The following is a 10,411-nucleotide window of genomic DNA, read 5'->3' as shown; positions in this document are numbered from 1 at the left end:
GATGATTGATTGATGTATGTAATGATTGATTGATTCAGATTTATTTTGAACAGCTTTTGAACAATGATTATGATTTAGCTGTTTTGATGCTGTGAGTGTGAGCATGCAGTAATGAAAATCCAAATTTAGAACATTTTTATCATGCTATCCAGCTTGTACAAACCGGAATAATTTGTCAAAATGTTATTTTCAAAGTGTCAAAAATGCTCTTTTTCAGGAAAAAGAAGGACACAGGGAGGTCCAAAGCTTCGGAGGGTAAAGGTGTGTGACCGGCTGATTTAGACTTTCGTTTTTAGCATATCTGAGTTTTGGCCATGCTGGGTATGGCAAATCTCTGGACGAAAAATATGGAGGACTGTCCCAACTACCTCAACCCCCTGTCTCCCTTTTAATAACCCTCCTGGTCAATTTAATGGACTGAACTGATTGTTTTTACTCCAAGCTTGGGCTAATCCCAATCTATGGATAATGAAATTAAAAATGTTATTTATGATATTTGTTTGAAATTTTACCTGCAAAAAAAAAGGCAACATGACTGTTTCAGTAAATGATGATAATTACACATTAAAGGCACAGTAATTAAGCCTCCCGTAAACCATCACAGATACGGTCAGGCTTTTACACACAGTACAAACACCCTTTCATTTAAACACTCACCGATTGAGAACATCCTAGGTGCCCTCCGTAAAGAGCGAACAATTTTCAAAGAATTTATTTTTGCGTGGTTTATCTTACCCCTGAGCCATCGTGAACCCGTGTGATCCAGTTTCCCTTTTTCACAATGTAGTCGTCAGTTAGTCATTTGAATGCGACTCGATGTCAGCTTATCTACAATAGCACGTTTTTATGCACGAAACAAACGGCTGTGGTTCACAAGAACTCTAGCGATGGCTTTTGACTGTTGAGAGGAACGGCGATATGCCGCATAAACCGTCGTCTGCTACGACCCTTGCGTGACCCTGCTTCCGGGCTTACCCTGCTTCCGGGCTTTTCTTTTTTCAAACTTTCACAACTTCGAATTGCACTGATCTTGTCTTGATGAAAACACGCTGTCAATTTATTATTTAGATTTTAAAAGTTAGGTCTAGCGCAAAAACGCACCACGGTCCAAAAACTTTCTGATTATCATTGATCCACGGCTATCGCCAGTTTAAGGGAAGTAACTCATTTTTGACTTGAGTTCAGGATGGGTCCAAAAGGTGTTCGAGACAATCTGCAAAATTAATTCTTTAAAAATTGCTCGCTCTTTACGTAGGGCACCTAGGATGTTCCCGTTTGGTGAGCGTTCAAATGGAAGGGTGTTTGTACTGTGTGTAAAAGCCTGACAGTATCTGTGATGGTTTACGGGAGGCTTACTGTCCGGGCGTGATTTCCGGGATATTCATAACAGCCGTCCAGCACCAAAACGAGGCGCCATAGTTGTAAAGGGCCAAGTCCACGAAAATAAATTCTTTGAAAATTTCTCATGCTTGACAGAAAGCAGCCAGGATGTTTCCGTTCGATGAGCGTTCAAATGGAAGTATGCTTGTACTGTATTTAGACGCTCGGGGAGCTCTGTGATGGTTTACGGGAGGCTTACTGTGCCTTTAACATGCTTCCATTTGAAACTTCGAGGTCTTCATCGGGGATTGACGCCCGACAAAAGCTAATTGAAGTCCGGAAGAATTCATGCATCAACTTACGTCACGTATTCGACGTCATCACTTCGCATACCTTATGGTCTCGGTATTTCGTTGGCCTTCATATTTCCTACTTGTAAAATGAACCTCAAAGGTACCAGAGACTAGTTGAGGTTGTATTAATTAATGCGCCTCGCCAGCAGGTTGTTAATGGATGTTTTAGCGAGTGTTCATCGACAATTAATGACCTGTAATTTTTAATGAGTTGGGGCATTCTGACCGATCAAAGTATCTGTTTCATTAAAACGCCAACTTGATTGAATTACAATGTTGTTTTACCATTAGTTATGGTGAAACCATGAGGGGCATGTTCCCGGGTGTTACCCCGACTTTAGATGAGACACACAGGTGTATGCATGTTTTGGTGTAATCAGCCACCTGTACTAACGGCAGAATGACCGAGGTCTTTTATGAACCACTGTGGTGACACGGGGGTGGGACATGGATACAATCTCTGAGTCTGCACATACAGCTGAACAGTGTCTGTCTCAACCTGGATTTAAAACTGTGGCCCTTAAGATCACAAATCCAATGCTCTACCACCTGAGCTACGGGGCCCCCCTGTTTAAAAAAACTTTCACCCTTTAAATTTTCAGGCGAGTCAATTCTGTGGGCGGGGCTTGATGAGGATGAGGGACAGGAGGAGGTGGTGGACCCGTTCATCCCCCAGGAGCGTGTGTTCAGCAAGTATGCGGCCATGCTCTACACCTCCAACAACATCGGCAAGACTTTCGAGGAGTTCAAGGACGCCAAGTACTGTGCGAGCTGCGGAGAAAAGGTGTGTGTTTGTGTGGTTTTCATTTATTGATTGGAGATTTCTTTGCAGACAATTGCTGTTGTGTGTGTAGGTACATGCGTGTGTGATCACATGTGCATGAGTGTGTACGAGGCTTTTATTTTTGATTTTATTATTTGTGTGCGTGTGTGCATATTTCTTTTACCTTTCCCTTGACAGGTGTATTTTGTTTGACATACTTGTTATAGGTCAAGGGGAAGGGCGGTAATTTTGTTTTTTGAATGTTCATTGATAAGTACATCATGTTTTGTTGTTTTGTAGACTGTGATATGCCCTCACAGAATGGGAGGCAGTGAGAAGGTGTTTGTCCTTCCACACAACTGTACCCACATCAAGATCGCTCGCCCCAAAGTGCGCATCAACAGGGAGTTTGCTCAGTGAGTGATTTTTTAAACTGTGTTAATAATTCTTATTACAATGTGTATTTTATAATCGTTGACAGGCAAGGTAGACGTTTCGAAGACAAATTTCTATTTTAATGTATTCATTTTAATGGACAATAAAAGGTTGATATTGTATTTTCTGTACACACAGACTTATAGTATATTAGCCCTGCCCGAGCTTTTTTGCCACTGAATAAATCTAAAAATGTTCACTCTTCTTTCAGTTTTTTGACATCACTCCCTTCAGGCTACATCTGGAGTATGCCCATGTCAATTCTTTGCAAAGGCACATGTCACTCAAAACTGGAAATTTCTTCATGTGGGAGACTGAGCTAATTCTTTTTTATTTTTTCATATTTGGTTTTTGAATTTACTTGCCAGGATGATGATGAAGCCACACAGCCCAGAGCCGACCTTTGACCTGGCTCCGTCAGTTAGCAGCGAAGCACACAGCCAGCAGTCAGGCATGCAGCAGCAAGACTTGGCAGTCACGCCGCAAACACAAACCTCACAGGACAGTCCCAGCTATGGCATGGGCGAGGATTTCATGGTAAGTGTGGTACATACTGGTGCATATGGCCTCTGATACGTATGAAGAGATTGACATTGTGCACTCTTCTTTAAACTGTTTTGGGCCTTTACAATTTTATTTCATACTTTATCGTCCCATTGCTGGGAAGTTCGGGTTGCTTCCTCCCAAGGAAGGCTAGCAGCAACAAGAGTCCCGCCACCCAGGTGTGTGCGTGTTTAGGGGCAGTAAATAAGCCACCTTTGGTTAGCCTGAAACAGAAATAAATGCGCTGGGAATGTTGTTTTTAGTGGGGTTTTTTTTTTTTACTTTTTTTAAAAAAATTTTAAGGTTTTTTGTCTGAGCAAGCTTTCCCCAAATAAAGTGCTTTATAAGAACCATGTGTTATCATTATTAAAATTCCGACAGTTCAATAAGTGTTGTGGCAGGACTGACTGACTGACTATTAGGGTTTAACGTCCTCTTAGACCAGTTGGCCTATATAGGGAGAGGTATTGGTAACACTCTGGTGTGATACTTTGACTCGAACAAGCCCGGCTGCTGTGGCTGTCTTTTTCAACACATCAGCATTGGGTTTGTCTCATCAAAGTATCGAAATACAATCATGATATTCAGAGACGAGAGATTAAGCATGCGTGTCTTCGTGTTTTCCAATCCCTGAGACTTTTGCCGTGAACTTGGGATCTTTTTCGTGCGTATGTGTGCACACGGGAGTGATCGGACACCAAAGAGAGTCTTCACAAAGTTGACTCCGAGAAATAAATCTCTCGCCGAATGTGGGGATCGAACCCACGCTGTGGCAGATAGTTGCCAGGAGAAAGTAAAGGCCTGAAACAGTTCAAAGAAGAGTACACGCTGAAAATCTCTTCATACGTATCAGTGGCTCCGGGGCGGGGATGTAGCTCAGTCGGTAGCGCGCTGGATTTGTATCCAGTTGGCCGCTGTCAGCGTGAGTTCGTCCCCACGTTCGGCGAGAGATTTATTTCTCAGAGTCAACTTTGTGTGCAGACTCTCCTCGGTGTTCAAACACCCCCGTTTGTACACGCAAGCACAAGACCAAGTGCGCACGAAAAAGATCCTGTAATCCATGTCAGAGTTCGGTGGGTTATAGAAACACGAAAATACTCAGCATGCTTCCTCCGAAAGCGGCGTATGGTTGCCTAAATGGCGGGGTAAAAAACGGTCATACACGTAAAATTCCACTCGTGCAAAAAACACGAGTGTACGTGGGAGTTTCAGCTCACGAACGCAGAAGAAGAAGAAGAAGATCAGTGGCTCCAAACAATTTTTACACAGAGTTTTCATGTGCATGTGTTGTGCCTTACAATGGAAAATGTTGTAATTCATGAAAGAAGCAGTTTGGTTGCCAATTCTTTGTGGCAATCATTTAGAAGTGAAGTGCAATTGTTACTCTCACAGTGAAACGTTCAATTAAAACTCTGTGTTGTTTTGTAGGGGAAAGATAAAAGAGAAGAGCCAAGTTGCATTCGGGAGTGCCTTAATTTGTGTGTTGATAAGACAGTGCATCAAGTATTTGCATGTTTAATCTGTGATGCAGATGCACACCATGCAGAGAGTATGGGACGACTACAGGCGACGCACCAACATGGATAGAAGCATTCCACGCCCTCTCGCGTTGGTAAGTCTAATTTTCTTTGTCTAGTATTCAGAATGCTCTTGCAAGCAATACTTTCTGAATACCTGTTTCTGTTTACTTGGACTAGAAAATCACATTTAGTACACTTTTGTCAGCTTAGCACTAAGGAATGCAGATCAGACCAACATGGATAGAAGCATTCCACGCCCTCTCGCATTGGTAAGTCTAAATTTCTTTGTCTAGTATTCAGAATGCTCTTGCAAGCAATACTTTCCAAATACCTGTTTCTGTTTTCTTGGACTAGAAAATCACAATTAGTACACTTTTGTGAGCTTAGCACTAAGGAATGCAGATCAGGCCATTTCAAAAAAGCAATAGCTTTTGAACAGGAAAATATACAGTAGTGAAGTACATGTACTGGAAAAAACAGGGCTACTAATAAAATGTTTCAGGTTTTCTCGTTGTTGTGCTATGATGCCACTGAAGTTGAGAAGGAGAGTTTAATATTTTTTTCTTGTTACTTTTCTGTACTTTCTCCATAAAGTTATTTTTCCGCCTACTTCAGTGTTAACCGTTATGTGTCTTATGAACATTTCCTATCCATGGCACATGCCATCTGCAGAAAAGTAAGATAAGAAAAACATGCTGTTGCCTAATTTCTGTTGTTTGTTTTTCCACAGGACCGAACTAGGTCTCTAATGGAGCAGTTCTGTGCATACATTGTGCACCAAGATGAATATGTCGAAGGAGATCAGCAGACTATTTTCTCCATACTGGTAACTCGACTTCATCTCTTGCTTGCTTGCTTGCTTTCCAGCGGTGAATGGGTTAAAAAACCGAAAAGCTCAAGACAATTTACAGCATACTTTTGTAGCCCTTAGTTCATATGCATTGGCTGGCATATTGTGTTGATCCAGAGGGGATCATTTACCGTATTTTCTGGGTTACAAGGCGCTACAGCGCATAAGGCGCACCCCCTTCTTTTAAGAAAAAATTGTAATCCAGTCACCCATTGGGCGCAGGGGGCCGATAGGGCGCACCAAAATTGAAAAAGTATCGAAGAATGAAAATAAGCCGCACATCAAAGGAAGAATACAGAGTGGAAATATGTGTGCTCTGTGTGTGCGGTGAGATCAAAGGCAGGTCCATTGTGATAGCTGGGTTGCCTTGTTTATAGACACTGACCTTCTTCCCAGGGGTCAATGACCCAGTTTTAGCTATGAGAGGTGGTTCCCCTGTCATATCTGAGAGAGGAAACACTTCCTGCACCGGGGTCAGTGACCGAGTTTAACCTATGGGGCGGTCTCTTTGATGTCTTGAGAGGAAACTTGGCCAGGGTAGTACCTAGTAGCTGAAACATGCATTATCACAAGTTGTTTGACTGGTACTCAGGCGGTCTCTTTGATTTTTTTTCGTATTTCATACACGGATTAGGCGCTTCGTTATACAAGACGCAGGGGTCAAACGCGAGGAAAAAAGTCGCGCCTTATGACCCGGAAAGTACGGTACCTTGATACAGGTGTACAACTTTCAAACTGACAATACAGTGGAACCCCCTTTTTAAGACCCCCAAATTTAAAACTCCCTCCTTTTTAAGACCTTGTTTTCTCAGACTTTCTGTTCATAACCTCTGTAAAATTACCCCCATTTTAATACTCCCTGACCTTGACGTTTTCTCAGACTTTCTGTTCATAACCTCTGTAAAACTACCCCCATTTTAAGACTCCCTCCTTTTTAAGACCTTGTTTTCTCAGACTTTCTGTTCATAACCTCTGTAAAATTACCCCCATTTTAAGACTCCCTCCTTTTTAAGACCTTGTTTTCTCAGACTTTCTGTTCATAACCTCTGTAAAACTACCCCCATTTTAAGACTCCCTCCTTTTAAGACCTTGTTTTCTCAGACTTTCTGTTCATAACCTCTGTAAAACTACCCCCATTTTAAGACTCCCTCCTTTTTAAGACCTGATTTTCTCAGACTTGTGGAGGTCTGAAAGGGAGGGTTCCACTGTAGTGACTTTAGGATCTCTCTTACAGTTAGACAGCTATAGTAGCTAGAGCAGACTTCTTTACTTGACCCTATTCCTCCCTTCAGAAAGACTTTGCACAACTGTTTGTGTATGTGCTTATATGTTATAATTATGCACATATGCATGCATGCATGTAAGAGACCCGTCGCGATATAACCTTCGTGGTTGAAAACGACGTTAAACACCGAATAAAGAAAGAAAGATGTAAAAGACAAATATATGTTCGTTGGGAGAACTATACGTATGACGTGCAATTCTGATTTGACATGTCTAAATGAAGCACTTGTAAGGAGATTATATACACTAGGAAATCTGACAAAATCTGTTTTGTACACAGTGTTACACATGTACCGTACTTTCCGGGTGACAAGGCGCTTCGTTATACAAGACGCACCCCCTTCTTTTTAAAAAAAATTGTAATCCAGTCACCCATTGGACGCAGGGGGCCGATAGGGCGCACCAAAATGACCCAGTTTTTGCCATGAGAGGTGGTTCCCCTGTCATATCTGAGAGAGGAAACACTTCCTGCACCGGGGTCAGTGACCGGTCAGTGACCGACTTTAACTGAGTGAAAATATGTGTGCTCTGTGTGTGCGGCCAGATCAAAGGCATTGTGATAGCTGGGTGGCCTTGTTTATAGACACGACCTTCTTCCCAGGGGTCAATGACCCAGTTTTTGCCATGAGAGGTGGTTCCCCTGTCATATCTGAGAGAGGAAACACTTCCTGCACCAGGGTCAGTGACTGGTCAGTGACCGAGTTTAACAGAGGGGAAATCTGTGTGTGCGGCCAGATCAGTACCTAGTTGCTGAAACATGCATTATCACAAGTTGTTTGACTGGTACTCAAGCGGTCTCTTTGATTTTTTTTCGTATTTCATACACGGATTAGGCGCTTCGTTATACAAGACGCAGGGGTCGAACTCGAGGAAAAAAGTCGCGCCTTATGACCCGGAAAGTACGGTATGTATTTTGCCAGTCAGTGTATTATTACTGTCTCTTCACAGGATATGCTGTACAATTTCATGCGTGGGCGTTATCTGGTGGAGGACGTCATGTTCCTGGCTGTGCATGATTTCCTCTCCTCTATTATTGAACATTCTGGCATCGACAAGGTGGGTTAAGCGCTTACCTGCCGCTGCTTTATGATATCTGTCTGCAACATCTCAGTGTATTTTTCAAACTCATGTTCATGAAAGAAAGGTTTTTCGGTTTGAAAACTGAATATGGCTCAATAGTTCATTGTTGAGAGTGAGTGTGTGTGGGTGTGGGTGTGGGTGTTTGGTGTTCTTCATGTTCTTCATGCTTCAAAATGGGCCACAGAAATATAAATAAACCTTTTTTTTTTTTTTTTTTTTTTTTTACCTCAGTTGCATAAACTTCTATATGTGTGTGTAAGAGCGTTTTTGCACACCATGCATATGTGCCAATCTGTGGGCGTTTTGAGTCAAAGGTTTCCCAAACCTACCATGTTAGCTTTGACTTACAGACAACGCAAGAGGCCACTGGATTGCACATGAACAAAACTTGATACTTCTGTGTGTGTGTGTGTGTGTGTGTGTGTGTGTGTGTGTGTGTGTGTGTGTGTGTGTGTGTGTGTGTGTGTGTGTGTGTGTGTGTGTGCGCACTCATTTATGTTTTGAATCAAAGGCTTATAAAACCTACCTCGCTATTTTTTACTTTCAGATGGTGCAGCTGCATACATTGGTGTTTTGAATCACATGTTCCTAAGACCTTTACCTTGTCGCTTTTGACTTGCAGACGGTGCAGCTACTTGGTCACGTCTTGGTGGGTAACCTGGACGCCTCGTGCCTGCGCTACGTTCTGTTGATGGCTGACTTTATCGACCAGGTGGACTGGGTAGAGGTTGAGGACTTCAGGGCCTTTGCCTCAGTGGTCTACCCTTTCTTGATGGTCAGTGCTGTTGGGCTTTTTTGTGGTTTTTTGTTGTTATTCTTGTTTTTATGTGGGCGAAATCAACTTTGCAAAGTCTACTTACGAAGCTCGCTGCACGAAACTTTGGCACTGAATTTTTGGTGAAAAGACTTTGCAAAGTCTTCGCAAAGTCAACGTTAGGCTCGGTTAAGTAGCTGTTCTACTTCTGAATCGATCTGAACAATAAAAGGCTGTATGCACAACAGGGTGTGAGCGCGGTCTGTTGTCTTTTCAGAAACGCGTGGTCTGTGTGCCAGTCAGGCTTTTTTTTAAGCTGCTGAGTAATTCAGTTATTTGTGAGTGATTGGTTAAAAGTGTGTATGTGTTTGTGTGAGTGGTGTGTGTGAGCAGTGTGCATACGTGCTCGCGCATGTGTGCCTGCCTGCATGCATGCGAGTATGTGTGAGTGTTTGGCTATATTCTGTCTTTTGTTGCACTTGAATGTTTGTGTGAGTGTGTGCATGCGAGTGATTGTGTTTCTGCAACTGTCTTCGTCTTTGTCTGTCATCATGTGTGTTCCTCATCATATTGTCATCGTGTGCAAACACAAATCCATTGTACTGTGTTGATTTTCGCAACACCTGATTGCATTGTTTGGTCTGCCATTACCAGGAGGATGACCTGGAGAGCCTTCAGATGAGCTACACGTCGTTCAGCGAGAACAGGATCTCCAGGCAGCTAGTCTGCAACTTCCTCATCCACATCATCCTCAAGTACAGGGAGCCCAGGTTCCTTGATGTAAGTCATAATCTCAACGCTAGCCTAGTTCATTAGGTTTTGCTCACCAGTTGTTATAAGCTATCTATCCTTCTATGGGTTTCGGATCGCAAACACACATGGACACATATTCTCTGTCTGTCTGTCTGTCAAAACAATTGTCATTGTCCTCTCTTCTCCTCTCCTCTCCTCTCCTCTCCTCTCCTCTTTTCTTTTCTTTTTTCTTCTCTCCTCTCCTCTAGAGCTCCTCTCCTCTCCTAAATACAAAATTGTCAACAAAACAATTGTCCTCTCCTGTCCTCTCCTCTCCTCTCCTCTCTCAGGCTCCATCTCTCTTTCTCAAATACACATACACACAGGCATATCATTTTGCAAAACCCAGATGTTTCTTCATCACAGCTGGAAAACAAGCTGGTGCCATTCCAAAGCTCTGAAAGCGGCCAGCTTAACGACAAGGAACACAAGGATGCCCTGGACGGCATCCTGCCGTTATGCAAGGAGAGAGTGCGACGTCGTCTTTTCCTGGAGGCTGAGAAAGCTGTGATGATGGATGGGGTTCTGGATGCTGTTCCCATCATGCGTCTTGCTCGTATCCTTTTACTTCTGAAATAGCATGAGGCTGGGTTTTCAGACCCAATTTAAGACTTCCACCCTTGCAAGATCCGGTTTTCTCACATTTTTGGCTCACGTAAGTGTAGCCTATGCGATGCTAAACTTTGTCTGTCTGTGCATGTGTGTGTGTGTGTATGT

At 42.9% G+C, this 10,411-nt stretch overlaps 2 protein-coding genes across 2 annotated transcripts in view; one reads left to right on the top strand and one right to left on the bottom strand.

Annotated features, from left to right (window-relative positions):
- LOC138982072 (meiotic recombination protein REC8 homolog) overlaps positions 1-10,411 on the bottom strand; it is a 62,390-nt gene that overhangs the window by 49,838 nt on the left and 2,141 nt on the right. The gene's annotated exons all lie outside the window — the stretch shown is intronic.
- On the top strand, positions 189-10,273 carry LOC138981350 (uncharacterized). The gene is made up of 10 exons (XM_070354237.1): positions 189-261; positions 2,276-2,457; positions 2,737-2,852; positions 3,240-3,408; positions 4,946-5,026; positions 5,665-5,760; positions 8,017-8,124; positions 8,771-8,923; positions 9,557-9,682; positions 10,061-10,273. The coding sequence occupies exons 1-10, from the start codon at positions 204-206 to the stop codon at positions 10,271-10,273; spliced, it is 1,302 nt and encodes a 433-aa protein (XP_070210338.1). The 5' UTR covers positions 189-203.

Source organism: Littorina saxatilis, linkage group LG12, assembly GCF_037325665.1.
Source record: "Littorina saxatilis isolate snail1 linkage group LG12, US_GU_Lsax_2.0, whole genome shotgun sequence".
Lineage (NCBI taxonomy): Eukaryota > Metazoa > Mollusca > Gastropoda > Littorinimorpha > Littorinidae > Littorina > Littorina saxatilis.
Note: the sequence above shows the minus strand (reverse complement) of the source record. Positions and strands in the feature narration are given on the sequence as shown.